Genomic DNA, 15740 nt, shown 5'->3' on the forward strand with positions numbered 1-15740 from the left:
AAAAAATGAAAACAGCTACAGCTTAAAGATTTTTCTTTTGCAAGTCCTGCACTGACTGGAGGCAAAGGTTACATAAATGGAAAAAAAATCTCAATCTCCCCTGCAGTTACCCACGTACTACATACCTACAAATCTATGGATGTCAACAGTGTAACACACAAGCATTGCACAAAGATGAATAAAGTCAATGGCCATATAAAAGGCATGCTGGAGTTCACAAAGTTTTCAAACTCTGGGTATATTATTTAACAGATGTGGTGGCAGTGATAAGTTTTTGTACTCCTCTTAAATCTTTTTTTTTTTTTTTTTTCTTACCAGAAGCATGGTAGAAAACCCTCTTATCAGACAACCAGGGTACATGCACTTGCCAGACAAGTTTTCTAGGGATGCTGTGACTGTTGGTAACAATAAATAAATGTAACTGAAAGGGCTGCAGGAAAATGCAGTGCCTTACACATGGTTCACCTTGCTATCAACATACATTAGCAGCTCTCCTATATGCCATTGATAGTGCTTAGCCAACACAACACATCTTCTGTGGCACTCTGGGTCCTCAAACCAAAGGCAGCATGCTGCTGAGAAAAGAAGGCTAGAAACACATATTGCATCTAAAGAGGTACACCCTCCAAAGTGTCAAACAGAATTCCTGCCCTATCATCCAAGATGTTGCAAGCCAGCTCACAGAAGCAAGACACTGATTGATATTAGAAACTGTCTCTCTTTCAAATAATTTAAGTGTAGTGGAGCCATGGGTTGGCTGGTGTTACATCCAGATGGTTGGGGAGAGGAATCACATGATCCACTTTTCAGGTGCATAGTCAAAAGCATGTAGAACAGCCAGCCTATTGGAACTGAGACAAGGTTTCTGCAACACTAGCAAGCCAAGTTGGTGGGAAGAAGAACTGATGAGAACCTAAACTTCTAAGAATTGATGTCTTCACTGGGGTGAAGTATGAATGATCCTTGGCTGAGTCTTGGTAAAGCATGCAATTAAAATTCTAGGTGCATTGGTCCAGCGAACTGCTAACAAGGCAGTGTCTTATAGCTGACTCTGCTGAAAGGGTGATGGGTGCAACACTTGCTTCATCATTCCATGAACTAAGCAAAATGGCACTGCAGGGGTGAATGGGGGAAGCTGGAAACTGTGGGTTCTGGTGTAACCAAAGTAGTAGTTAGGGCAAGAAGACAATGGGAAAAAAACATACAGGACCACTATGGCCAGGCATTAATGTGTGTGTGTGCATGTATGTACATATGTGCATAATATATATATGGGTCTATGTCAGATGATCAAGTTTTCAGAAACTAGAAATTCATATGGCTGAGATGATATGATCGAGTTTCCTAAAACTCGACCACCATAAAACACACAAAAAACACAAAATTCTAATTTTATGCTTTTGCAGGGGTGGGCAAGCTCCCTGCACCTCCCACACACCCTGCAAATTACATATGCCAATTCTGAGATCGCACTACAGTGAGAAAAACGGTAAATTTCCCAGATCCTCACTGAACCACGATTTCCACTGAAAAGCTTCAAGCTTTCAAAACTCAATCATATGGTCTCGACCATATGAATTTTGAGTTTCTGAAAATTCAATTAACTGATAGAGACTGGTGTGCATAAATATATATACACGTATATGTGTGTGTGTGTGTGTGTGTGTGTGTGTATTTCTTAGTTTATCGTGATGTTTATGTGAATGTCTCTGAAACACTAAGTACTTATTAATGTTGTTCACACTCAAAATCACCCGATGACAAAAAACATTGATGTGATTTGTTTTTCCTCTGCTTTCTCTTTATATAGTTCTTACCTTATCTTGATGTCTTACATTATAATTTTATTTATTTTTATTTAACATTTGTTTCCCAGGAAATTCTGACTTGGAACAAGCCAATTTTCAGCTGATGCCCAGGGAGAAATTCTCCAGACACATATCTCTGTAATATGGGAAGAAACCGGAGCACCCAAGAAAACCTATACGAACACAGGGAGGACATGCAGTCTCCGCACTGAAGGCACCCCAGCCGAGAACTGAACTGGAGAACCTATTGTTGTGAGATGACCACGTTAACTGCTGCACCACTGCACCATCCTTACGGATAGGATAATACTATACTTGCAACACTGCTAGTAGCTATTTCTAATTCCGTTTATGTTTTATGTTTTTTAAATGACATGAAGGGGTAGACAGAGTGCTGTATTTTTTTACCCATGTGTTCTTTCCAATAACATACTCAAAATGTGAGACTATCATGCCCTACCCTCGCATGATGCACTTTCTTTGCACTTACTTAGAATGCAAGCACTCAAAATTACTTCTAGCTTTAAAAATCTTTGGACACAGTATTTGAAACTTTCTTCACTGACACTACATTTGTGTTATTTGTCCTAATTCAATAAACGCAAACCCTTCTACATTTGCAAAACTGTTCTTAAATTGGATTTTTAAAAACAACAGGATTCTGGTGTTTTTATTTAGTATCTTTTTGTCACTGGTATTGGGGATTCTTCATTCAGACTATACACCAAAAGAGTTGTAAATTGACAAAGACTCAAAAAAGTTTTCTGGCTCTAAAGAACAAAAGGGAACTGTAAGTGACAGCACAAAGCAAACAGCTGTAAACCCCCAAAAACTCAACAGGTTTATGACCTAAGTGGGAGGGGAATAATGAAGGGCTACACACACCTTCCTGTGCTAGCTTTTTCTGGGCCACAAACCTTACTAAATTATGATGGGAAAGATGATCCAAGAGTAAAGGAAAGCAATTCCTACAGACCACATCACAAGACGTTACTCAAGCCCAGCATGGTGTGCACTGAAGATGTTGAACAGCATGGAAATGTTAAAGAAGGCAAAAAGCCAGGTCATGCGTTTTAATTGGCTATGCAGGGAGCATGTTGCAGGGTGGTAAGTATATAATATAACATACTCAGGGAAAGAAATATATTTGCAATATATTTTTTATTTGACAAATGGTTCCAAAAGTGCCTCAGCTCAGATTCTGTATCCAATTCTGACCCTCTAACTTATTTTATACTTTTCTCATCCTAATGCTTAAGAACAAAGCAACATGGTGTGATGTTACAGGCATATAGTGATGGTCTCACTTCTTCCATTCATCAACAGTTTAAAATGTAAAGGACTGTATACAATTTTATATTTGCCTGTCCATACAAATTCTCTTACGTTTACAGAGAACTCTTACCCCAACAGCATAGCGCTTGACATCACCATGTGGGAGCATCCTTGTTCAATTTAAATGGATATTCAGTAACAGAGGCTACTCAGTTTTGACAGCTAGTGCCAATGTCTGCTGTAATTTCCATAACCATTACTGAACATATCTTTCCTTGTAACTGTTGCCTTAGTGTATCCATGCTCATGTTCTTTACAATTTTAAAACACTTACTTCTTCTGGGACCACCCTAATCAAAGATTGCCAGACCATTCACGTACAGATTTAATTTTCCCTAGTAGTATGTTACACAATAAGATGGGGGAAGAAAGAGTTGTAACCAATGGAAAAAAGTTTTCAACCTTTGGAAACAGTTATTTTTAATACTCTACCGGAACAGGAGGAAAAAAGGCAGTCTGCATACATGACCTTATGATGTACTGCATATGCTGGTTATGTATTTTGTTCACAAAACATTAGATACTTTTACAACTCCCATCCTCACTTTGCATTCTTCATGAAGTTTTGGACTTCAATCGCATAGTGTAGTCCATTGAAACATGACAGAAACTAATGACATTACACTAGTGTATAGCCTGCGTATAGCTGTACGTTGCATTCAACATGTAAAGCTAACAGGGCACACAGAGGCATTCAAAATAATGTTATGTCCAAGAATGACAAAAATGCTATCTCAGATTTGGACAAAAACAAATATCAAAAAAGGACAAGATGAACACATCAATTCAATATATGGGAAGAAGTTATAAGCTATGTACTTCCCTGGCTTTTGATGGTCTAGGGAAATGACACAGTATTATTAGGCAAGAAAATTGTACTTCGTGATATAATTTTACAGGAAAGTACAAATCTTGGGACAAATGAGTTGCTGTTATTAGACTTTCTTCCCACCCCAAAAAGGATGGAGTCAGTCTAACACAAAATAATAACTTTAAAATCGAAACCTTTAAGTGCACTCTTTGATTATGTATTTCTGCATGACTCTTGCTTTTTTAAGAAATGAAAAGTTGTTCAATGACTTGATCCTAAACCTTTTTTTTTCCTGCAGCAAACTTAATTTGCTATTAGGTAGTAACAGGGCTTGCTGTACCACCAACATGTTCCTGAAACCTGCAGCAATGAAATTCTTACGATCTTGAGTGAAACACAGGGCTGGTCAGTGGCCACAAAGATATCTACATAATGAATATGAACATATTGTATATCATGGGTAGGTAACTACTAGTCTAGCTGTCTTTGTGGGCCATTTTAAGCCTATTCAATATTCCTTCCAAAGGTGAGGATCAGACTCTGTACTGTATATGTCTGTGAGGTTAATACCTTAACAATTATACCAACCCCCAACCCTGTATGGAAATAAAAGACTTTTAAAGAGGAGAGAGTGAGGTAAAGAAATAAATGAAGACCACTCTGTCAAACCATTTTCTACACCTGCTTTCATTCAATAAAGACTCATACGGGTCAAAGTCTATCCTGGCAAGTATGGGTGCAAAGCAGAGAACCAAATCCCAGATGGGTGACCCTCCACTGCAAGGCACACACATACTATTACGGCCACTTACATTACATACTTATGGACATCATTATGTAACTAACATCAATCAACCTGTCAGCATGTCTCTAGAGTGCAGGAGGAAACCACAGATCCAGATAAAACCCAGGCAGATACAGGAGGAACGTGCAAATTCCACAAAGAAGGCTACCAGGCCAATAATCAAACCAGGACACAGAACTGTGAGGTATCAGTGCTAACAGCTGTGACATTCTACCAGTCAGCACTGCTTTTGTGAATGTATCGTCGGGGTCATAACCAAATAAACAGCTACTGTAGTGGGAAGTAATACAATAATGATGAAACAGTCCTCAGTAGAGTGTAAGAAAGAAACAGGGCACTGCCCCACCAAAAAAAAAAGAGCCAATAAATATGTATCAAACAGCACTGTGAAGAGACCAGAGCTATATATAAAATGGTAAAATAATATCTGCAAAGAAATTCTGAAACTGAAACAGACTGCATTATGTACTAAAGCCTTATTTTGCTGCAGAAACTGCTAAGTGAAGTGGAATGTATATTAAAATGTGTAAGGAAGAAACAGTTCAGTCTATACTGATTACTGATTCATATACTGCTACTTAATGCTGCATCTTGAAGTGCAGCTATATTGTCTTGTATCACACAAAATTACCACAATTCATTTTATACATAAAAGTCTGCATGAAAAAATGTTTCACTTTAGTAATAAAGAATACAACAGGATACTACCATTTAAGGTGTTCTTTGTCCTTGAAAAGTCACTGTGAGACCCAACAGTAAACTTTGTCTCAAGTTATATAATATATTCCACAAACCATATGGAACATGTTTTAATATTTGGTTTTCACCTGTTACTTCTCAAAGGCTGAAGGCTATGACATACATGGGATGAATTTGTAGACTAGTACATTTTTATTACACACACACACAAACGAGGAAAAAAGCAGCCTGCTTCAAGGCAAGTACCAGCATATTCCCAAACACCTGCACAGTCTGCTAAGACTGTTGCTGTTAAAATAGCTTTTCTGTCCTTACCTCCCAGCATATATTCCTACTCTTAGTCTGGAAGTCTTTAACAGATTAACAACTAAAGAGCAGTAAGTGAGTTGCTATTAGTTTATTCAGATTTCCTACATACCTGCAACCTGCTTCTAAAATACCACTGACAAGCCCTTTCCGTAATTCAAGAACAAAAACAAGTGCAAATAATAATTCCTGTTTTTTACCTTTAAAAAATCTCATACACAAAGGTAAAAAAATAAGTTCCAGTTAATCTGTAAGTAACAAAAGGTGGTTTCAGTTCAAAACGCTACCACAGTCTTGATTGTCAGTTTTAGAATTGTGTATTAAATGTGTAAAATGATTCAGTGTCTGTCCATAAAATAGGCCGCACTGACTGGAACATGAACCAGTCCGGAACCAGAAAGATGCAGTTCATATTTGCAGTCAGAAATCCTAGGACTCCTTTAGCAGCCTCTGTGCTTTGGGGGAAAGGAGTAAACACACACCTGGAAGCAAACAGCCAATATCTGAACTGTTGCTGGTCTTCCTTGCATTTCTTTTTCCATTACTGATTTGGTACATTGAAGCCCTTACCAATGTCAATGTGCATGGCTTTCCCTTGCTGTGCATGTTTTGCACATTACAGAAACAGGAGTGTCTACTCGTAATACTGCACGTTGCGAAATTACAGTTCATATGACTTGACAGCAGTGGGTATGTAAATGGTAGCATGGCAGCCATATTTGGTTTGTAATATATTACAAAAGGCTAAAGTTCTGACCATTTATTCAAGTTCATGTTTAGTACACTCAGTAACAGTAACCAATGATTCCAGCACCATTTACATGCTTCATGTTGATCATACAAAATCTCGCTGGTTATACAAGCATGTCTTCCCATGTGTCATGTACTGAACCAGCTGAACAAGACTCAAAGGGCAAATGCTGCTACACAGATTTCAGAAGCTATCTGTGACTTCATTTCAGAGATAGTGCTCATATCAGAGTGAAGTAATTTCTTGAAGGTAAAAAAATGCACAGCCCTTCCTCAGTTATGGATCTTCTTCCACGTCATCCAGGTTAGGTGCCATGATAAAATGTTTGGGGTACAACAGGTTGTGTTCATCTGCATATTCTTCCCAACGTGCATCATCACTCTCATGGGTAATATAACGTTCCTGAACACGGGTCTCAAATTCTCGAAGATCAAGCCAAGTTTGGTAGTCCTGAAAATAAATATTTTGAATTATTTCACTTCCTTTTTTAAGTTGATAAATGCAATATAGATATATATATATATATATATATATATATAAAGGTTCATTTTCAGGCACAACAGAAAAACTTAGAGAAAAGAGGCTGTCATTTTACAAGACACACGTAAAATGATAATAAAACAGCAATGTAATTACAAGGTACAGTGAAACTGATTTTCTTTTTGTAGTTCAGCTTGTAAGGCAGTATTGGACAAACACAGCATAAGATGGAGAACTAGGGACTGCTTTACAGTACACTTAATGCTACACCCTTGCCAGAAACATCTGCTGGTTACCACAGTACTGTGGGTACAGATGGGATATCAGATTTAGATGCCGCTATATCTCACACTTGTTACTTTACCTTCATGCACCAGTCCTGCATGGGCTACTCTGCTGCACTGTTCTACTTTTAATATATGAACAAAGGTAATCCAGAGGGGTCAAGTGGAGTCTTGTATTCTACCTGTGACCCAGAGGGTGACAGGACTAACAAGAAACAAAGAGTATAAAGGATTAGTCCAGATAAAATCACTTTAGCAAGCAGATCTAGGAGACTATTTCTCTGATACCCTTCCAGTGCCAGGAATAAAGACATCTTGTTGAAATTTCCAGTACTTTATTCAGTTAAGCAGGTAGATGGATGAGTGCTCTTGCTCTAATGAACAATTGTCCATCTACCTACTTAAGTGAACAAGTGATTTTTATCTAGATTAATCCTTAATACTCTATTTTTAATATGTGGAGTATCTCAATTACACACTGAAACTGAGAGAAAAATAATGTTGTTACAGAAAAGTTCATATGTAAAGACCTAACTCTAACAAGCTTGATATATAGCAAGAGTCTAATGTATGAAACTTGCTGTTAAGTAAAAACCTCTCTTTATCACACAGATGGCAGTCACCACAGAACAGCAATGGAAATCATTTCAGTAACACAGCTTGCACTGTCACACAAAAGCAGCAGTCCACAAACTTAAAAACTGCAACACACTTTGGGCTGCCACATTTTATTACAACAAATTACATTTGGGTTTCTGATCACAACCCATTTATTGTGTGCTCTTAAAATGAATTTAAGAAAACTCATTTTTTTAGATTTGCTCTTAAAATTATTTTCTTGAATATGTTTTGAGAATGCACATCAACCTGGTTATTTTTACAGACCTGATCATAATATTCTATATTAAATAAATTAAAGCAAGTTGCATATTTACAGAACTTAACAGGAAAGTCCCTCTGGCCCAGAGAGAAGCCAGCAAGGTAATAGTTACACAGTTACTGAAAAGAGCTGTGTGAACAGATATTACAACATCCAACATAAGTAATGCAACATACAAATAATCACATAAAAGGTTCCATAATAACAAATGAAACATTTACATAAGGTCATCCAATTAGAGTGCCTACACACTGGTATCAGATAAAAATTTACAAGCTGCCATTTAGAACAAGAGATTCCATAAACTTCTTTAAATAACAGTTTCTACAGATTTCAATAGGAATGTTGATCAGGAATTTTGAGCCTCGCACAACTATTTATTTAAGGTGCACATGGCACTATTAGATAAAGGATACATTAGCAGTGACATTGTGAACCATGATGACTGAATTAGTGCTGGCTTTTAGATAAAGGGAAAGGGTTATTGCAGTTTTTAGACATTGTGATGAACAGTGAATCACCATAGTGATTCTTAAAATGGAGAGAGGTTGTCGGGTGTTTATTAAAAGGATCCAAGGATGATTGAGTAAGCAGCAAAGGTAAAGAAATAACGCTTGTTTTTGTGTTCAGACATATTTGTTTTTAGAGGTATGCAGTCATGTGCCATTGGGGAGTCGCTGGAGATAAAGTGATAGGCTGTATGACAAGGGTCTCAAACTCCAATGACCATGATGGCTGTATGTGGACTACCATATCAGGCCAAGGGCAACAATCTCTAAACCACAAAACAGAAAGTCAGTGCAGCAAGGTATGTAGTGCAGTACCTTCACTCTCCAAGAATTATGCTAGTTTGAGACTGCTTCAGGCCTGAGGGCTGTAAGATTAAGATCCCTACTCTACTGTATGCAATACTGAGATTATCAATGAGACAAGGCAATATGTTATTGAGAATGAATAAGCAGCAAGATAGGGCTGGGAATAGAAAAATCAGACGTGATGGTGAGCCTGGCTTTTCGTGTTAGAAAGTTTTTAATTAGATAAATAGAATCTCTTTTGGAAATGACGTTATTGACTGCAGTGTGAAAGTGGAAGTCAAATTGTATCTGTCAATCAAGGTGAACACCACAGAGTTTGAAGTATGAAGCTAAGACAAGCTGAGAAAAGATTAATATCTGTAATCAGAGTAGTTACTGGAAGTGGTGAGGCTTTAGTGACCAGGCTGAAAAAACACATTGGCTGGCATTGTTGATTCATAAGTGAATTGTGGTGAATGTCTTACTTAATAGGTTCATAAGAAGTTACAAGGAGTATGGCCCTAGAGCCTTTACAACCCTAACCATTTTTTTAACACCTTTACTGAATTATCACTTGTGACACAGGCAAATTTACATTTATACAAAAGTAATCAAATTGCATTAAATTAACATTAACAAACATTACACTTCACATATATTGCTATATATTATATAACCTAAGCAACATTACATAAATTATTCAATTTCTGCCTTTTTTTACAAACCTAGACATGTTAATCCCAAGTATCCCCATTTGTTCTTTTAGGGAAGTTCACAGAATGAATTTATGAAAAGAGCGGGTCTGTGATCAACATCAGCTACCCCTGTCCATGAGGGACATGGATGCCACCCCAGGGACAAGTTTGCAGTATCCCATCCAATTATCTAGATATGCAGCTTTGTTTTATGTCAATAGGGAGTCTATTCCAGAAAAGCAGCAGTCTCTGGGTGATGCATCTGTCTCTCCAGCATGATCTGTTAATGTCACACGCTATGCTGAGATCCCTAGACTGAATAATTCTGGATCCATTTGACTTGTGGATGTGTATTTGCATTAGGGCAGGACTGGAGATTGCACTACAAACCAGGCCAGAGTCACCTCTCAGCAGCTTATAAGATAGAGAGTAAAATGACAAGGTTTTCAGCCTTTCCACGTAAGTCATGGTTTAGAGTCCCTCTATTTTCTTAGGGAGACACCTCTGAGGTCTCTCCAGCTACTGCAGGTGTCTGGTGATGTACATGCAAAAGGGTGCATTATACTCTATTAGAGGTCTGATGAGAGTTGAGTGGAATTATAACATCCCTTGACCTTGCTTATGAAGTGCGCTACGTAGAAGACTTTCCTTACCACTGTGGAAACTTGGTGGTCATAGTTCAGATTGCCACCGACTTGTGTTTCCAAGTCTCACACCACTGGGTGGGAACTCATGGGGGTGATGTCAATATTGTAATTCGTAGTTAATTCCATTTTGCCAAAGGGAATAATAATGCATGTTTTTGCATTCAGTTTTAGACCTTGGCTTTGGCACCAATCATGTGTTAGCCCTTCTTGCAATAGTAGCTGGTATCCTTTTAGTTGAGGTCAGTATGTGTCATTTTGGGATGAGATGGCTGACAGTCAAACATGCTTCAATGATTGCTCCCAGGTTGCAATCATCAATGAACTTGGTGAGCCAAAGGCCATCGACTTTGGCCTGAACTTCTGAGAAACAGATGCCAAACAGTAAGGGGCCCAGCACAGAACCCTGTGGTACTCCACTGATGGCAGGTCGACTGATGGAGGTGGAGTCACCAATTTTGTGTTCTGTCGGTGAGCCAACTGGCTACCCATCTAGTAATGTAAGGGTTAATTAATGAATACAGTAAAACAGAAGTGGACCAAGGACACAGCCTTGGGGTACACAGAGTTTATAAGATGGTTGTGAGTGAAATCTGTACCACCTAAATGTCTGAAAGTTTTCAATAAAGTAGCTTGTGAACCATTTAAGGGTTGAAGTCAAGACGTTTGCACAAGTGGCACAGCAATTCTTGTGTAGCTGGACACACTTACCAAACCAAAAATGTGTTACAATAATTAACTGTATCCTGTTACCACTAAAATATTTTTCATTAATATATATCAGCATATGTGCTTTAGCTTGCTGAAGCCAAGTACTGTCTATAAAGAAATGCATTAGCTTCAGGGCAAGCAGATATAGGAAAAATTTTTGATTGCCTGTATCTCTTATATAGTTGCAGAATATTCCCACTGTCAATTGGGCTTTAAGCTTTTTTGTACAGATGAAGAGGTTATTCATTACTTTTATTTTGTTTAGCATTTTATTCCATGAAGATGGGACAATTTTGCAGATGGCTCTTCCTGTGCAACCTAATGTAAAGACCTCTTAAGCTGCAGTTTGCATTGCATATCATCTTTAAAGTTGCTCAAAATTTGAAAACGCATGTACTTCATAGAAAGATGGCTCTAACAGTGATAAGTCAACACATGACTTTATTTAATGTTAAAACACGATGCTCAACAGTACTGGATAGATGAACAAATAACTTTATTTATAGTAGTTTGCAGTAAACTGGTGTTACGTGCACACAACATGGCTGTAACAGCCAAGTTATTTTCTGTTTTAGGTAGAAATCTAATTTTAATAGCTTATCTTGCATCAGTAGTAAGCAGGTTTGCTACTTTGTAGGATACTTTTATTTGATATAAGACTTTGTATGACAGGAGCTCAATATGTAGATTAAAAGAAAATTTGGGGCCAAAATACACTGTGTGATACAGGGTAAGATCGGGGTAAATTATCAGTTCAGTCTTTAATGTTAGTGGGGGCAAAGCGGCACTTTTTTTGACTGTACCAAATACTTGTTTGTCTTTCGGCTTTTCCCGGTTAGGGGTCGCCACAGCAGAACTCCGGTCCGCTAATGACTGGCAGTAGATTTTCACAAACGCCGAGGTGCCAGCTTGACGTCCAACCTTCAACGAAGGCATGCCCATTTACGCATGTCTTTTGAACGCCACCCAACTGCGGGGAGGACATGCAGATTCCACACAGAAGGCACTCCCCGCACTCCAGCCGAGAATCGAACGGGAGAACCTCTTGCTGTAAGGCAACAACCTGCCGGTCTGCACCACCGCTGTCAAATACAATGAAAACATTTTTTTGCATGCTAATAGCAACCTTTTTTTGATCAGTTAATTACAAATAAAGGTGAAGTCCTTTTGTAATGCATTCTTTAATGTTTTGTTGTTTTTTATTCTTTAATGATTACTATATCAACTGCACACAAGGTGCTAGAAATATATGTCAAGAGTCCAAGGCAATCTGTTAATGAAAAAAAGAAAGGAAAAAAAAACAGCAGCCCTGGCTCCGACCCTGTAAGAATGCCTTTAGTAGTGCTGCAAATGTCCAAGTGTGTTAGAATCTAATATTCAGGATCTGTTTAACAGGTAATTATTAAATCACAAAACTACTTCTTCAGAGAATCCACTGCTAATTTTTAAAGCAGCACAGGATTATCTACTGTCTCAAAAGCATGCTTAAGGTCTGAAAATATTGTAACTGTACATGTGGCCTTGTTCAAACTTGAGAAGATTTTCTAAAGTACATGGCATCGATTTTTGCTATAATTGGGTATAAAATCTGCCATTTACAGTTAGTATGTCATATTTTGGAAGTGTAGTTAAGTGTCTGGCTGTATACAATTTTTTCCTAATATCTTGCACAGTGTGCATGTAAGCAGTTGCTACTGGTTTGTAAACTGCTGCACCTGGAGGTGTTGGGACGTCTAGTACAGGTATTGTTATAAGAGGGTAGCCAGTTTTTTTTTATTTGTACACTAAGGTATCACACTGCTGCACCCCCCCAGTCATTTATGTTGCCTCACTCCCCAGTGACAAGCCACCACCAAGCCAGTCTGTGGTGACTCATTACAAAACAAATAATCCAGAAATGGTACACTGAGTGGCCTGTAGCTCCTTTCTCAATTTCCTGTTTAGGATTTTAAATAACACTTTATTCATATGACCACTTACTCTTACTTCCCTCTCAGCCAATATTTTAAAAGTTGCACTTCAACAAGGATCCATAGCACAGCCGTATATTTAATCTTTCATAGGTCTGCACATTTCGGGGTGGCATTTAGCAGCTTAACAACAAAATTCACATTGTAACAAAGACAACCCCTGTACCACATAAAGACAGTCATCCTCACTTTCTCCACTTACCACTCCACTCCTCCCCAAAACAAGCACACTCCAGTTCCTCACACCTTTCCTTTCTTGAGCAGATAAGGTCTGCCTCATCGAGTAATTTTAACATCTTTCAACTCATGTCTATATGTTGCTCATATAAAATCAGTGTCAAGATCCTTGCCAAAGGGGTGCTTCAGTCCTTGTCACCCAACAAATATCATTCCAACACAGTGGTAGTCCACGAGGATGTGAATGACTAGGAGATGCACAACCCTGACAGATATAGAGAAAGATGAGCTGAATCTCAGCATGCACGAGTCCACTGTAGGTAAAACACTAGTCATGAGTGGAATTCTTCCTTTGTCCAGAATTAATCCATACACAAAGAAAAGATGATTGGCTTCAACAACTGGCTAAGTAGCTGGTATCCTTTTAGGTGAGGTCAATATGTGTCATTTTGGGATGAGATGGCTGACAGTCAAACATGCTTCACAAAGGATGGCCTGCACCTCTCATTCCATGGTTCTGGCATACTAGCTAACATCTTTGCTGCTCTCATTGTGTCTTTTTAGGCAGAGTCCAACTAATGGACATCCCAACACAGAGGATGTCAATGTAGCTATTTCTAACTCTCTACTGGACCAAGGACCAAAGTGGTGCTGCTCAATGTCAAAAGACTTAATAATTACCTGATCTTCTGTCTCTCCTGCATCTCCAACACATTCATGTCTACATAGTTACTAAGATGTCTTTTCAGAGTAGAGATAGTACTCCCTCCATACCAGAGTTTTACACCCCCTACATCCTTAATGTCTGATAAAAATATGGAACACTACTGTGGTTTCTAAAGGACCACAGCACCTCTTGGCAGATTTCCAGTGGCCCACAAGCTGAACTCACTGAACTTCAACTTGCACTAAATGAGAGTGATTATCGACGTATAGCATGATACAAGACACCCAACGTCTCCAGATTTTTTTTAATTTATTTTAAACTATTTGTAGCAGATACTTCACATAATATTCACATTGACTAGGGGAAATTTGGCACTGGGGAATTTCCCTACTCTTTTTAATAAGTGATAGGTGATTTTTACATCCACCTGAGCTACCAGCAACTCAGGCAACAGGGACCTTAGTTTAACATCTCATCTGAAGTATAACACACTCAGGTGTGCAAGACCCCCCTCTGTGTTAAACTGCAGCATCAGTATTGGTAAATAAATCCAAGTACCTGGTGTGAGAATAGAACTCACAGCCTTCAGATCTTCCAGCACCAAAGATAAGTGAGCTACAAATTGAGCCACTAATGGTGAAAGAGTACCATGTATGATTACTGGATGTGTTTGAAGAACTACCTATTATCAAAACATCCATTATAACAATGGATTTCAACTACACCTCAAACTTTAGCATCTTTACCTCCAACATTGGGTATCAAGGAATGCTTATGTACTGCAAATAACTGAATGCAGGAATGAAAAAAAAAACAATTACCATGTTGTGCGAGAGTGTTTAAAACCTTTGCTGGAATAAAATCTAGGGGTTATGTTTTATTCACATTATTACAATGTTTATTTCTTTTCCACGTATTCACTAATCTCAAACGGCTTTCTATTAAGATTGACAAAGTTTTCCATAATACCCTGTTTTTTCTCAAAGTTTGCTGTTTGGAGCTACACTACTGCCAATGATGCTCACATGAAAAATTAGACATTGTTAGAGTAAGAATGCCATTTTGGATAAAACAAAAAACATAAATCAAAATACATATAAATATATTCTTTTTATTCCTTGTCACTTATAAAACAGAGCTAACAAACAGAATTGCCATTCACTCACCTGCATTTATACTGGTGTCTGCCGATGAGCTCAACTCAACCCAGCAAAACCAGTACAAGTGAACCATATAACAACAGAATTATAAATAAAAGTCACCACAAACATAAGGCAGTTAGTAAACTGCTTTTATTTGAAGTAAAATCCCCCAGCCTGCTCCGAACAGCAGAAGCACAAAAATAAGTTTCTGTATAATGGTGATTACATTAGGATTCCCTGCTCCCACAATATAGTATCCATTTTAGAGAACCATGGTTTTACTATATCCATACATTACCCTTGTCAAAGAATTTGGTGCCCTGTCTGGAAGTAGTTTATCAACCCATGCCGATCCAATGAAAAAGAAGGTTGCGATCTATTCCAGATGCCTGTCCATGTGTGAAACTAATTGCAAATGGGGCAGCATTCCTATCAGGTAGGCTAGTAAAGTATTTTTATCTTTTTTTGCTACCATTTTCAAAAATGACTTGTACTCTATAGAGTACACAGTGTACACTTGCCAATATCCTTGCATGGTTGCGACATGTTTGAAGCCTGGAGGGATCATTTAGGTGGTCTGAGACATATTAAAACTATGGGTTAGTGGATTGTAAAATACAAGTGTCTTCATTTCTCAGAAATGTTGGGTGCAGCATATGTATGACAGGGTTGCAGTGGAAGTCTGTTTTGTCTGGTAGTTTAAGAACTTTTTAACTGCTGATGGTCTTAAAAAGGAAGGCAAAAATTTCACGATAAATATGAAGTTGTACTGTTGTACTGT

The 15740-nt window shown here is 38.2% G+C and overlaps 1 protein-coding gene across 2 annotated transcripts in view; it reads right to left on the reverse strand.

Annotated features, from left to right (window-relative positions):
- Positions 1 to 5840: 5840 nt before the first annotated feature.
- Positions 5841 to 15740, reverse strand: part of LOC122805884 (serine/threonine-protein kinase D3) — a 2410388-nt gene continuing 2400488 nt past the window's right edge. For both annotated transcript variants that reach the window (XM_044076135.1, XM_044076141.1), the window contains exon 19: positions 5841 to 6965. In XM_044076135.1, coding sequence (XP_043932070.1) covers positions 6792 to 6965 — 174 coding nt within the window. In that variant the 3' untranslated portion in view covers positions 5841 to 6791. The remainder of the gene's footprint in view (positions 6966 to 15740) is intronic.

Source organism: Protopterus annectens, chromosome 1.part1 (genome assembly GCF_019279795.1).
Source record: "Protopterus annectens isolate FY-2018-M chromosome 1.part1, PAN1.0, whole genome shotgun sequence".
NCBI lineage: Eukaryota > Metazoa > Chordata > Ceratodontiformes > Protopteridae > Protopterus > Protopterus annectens.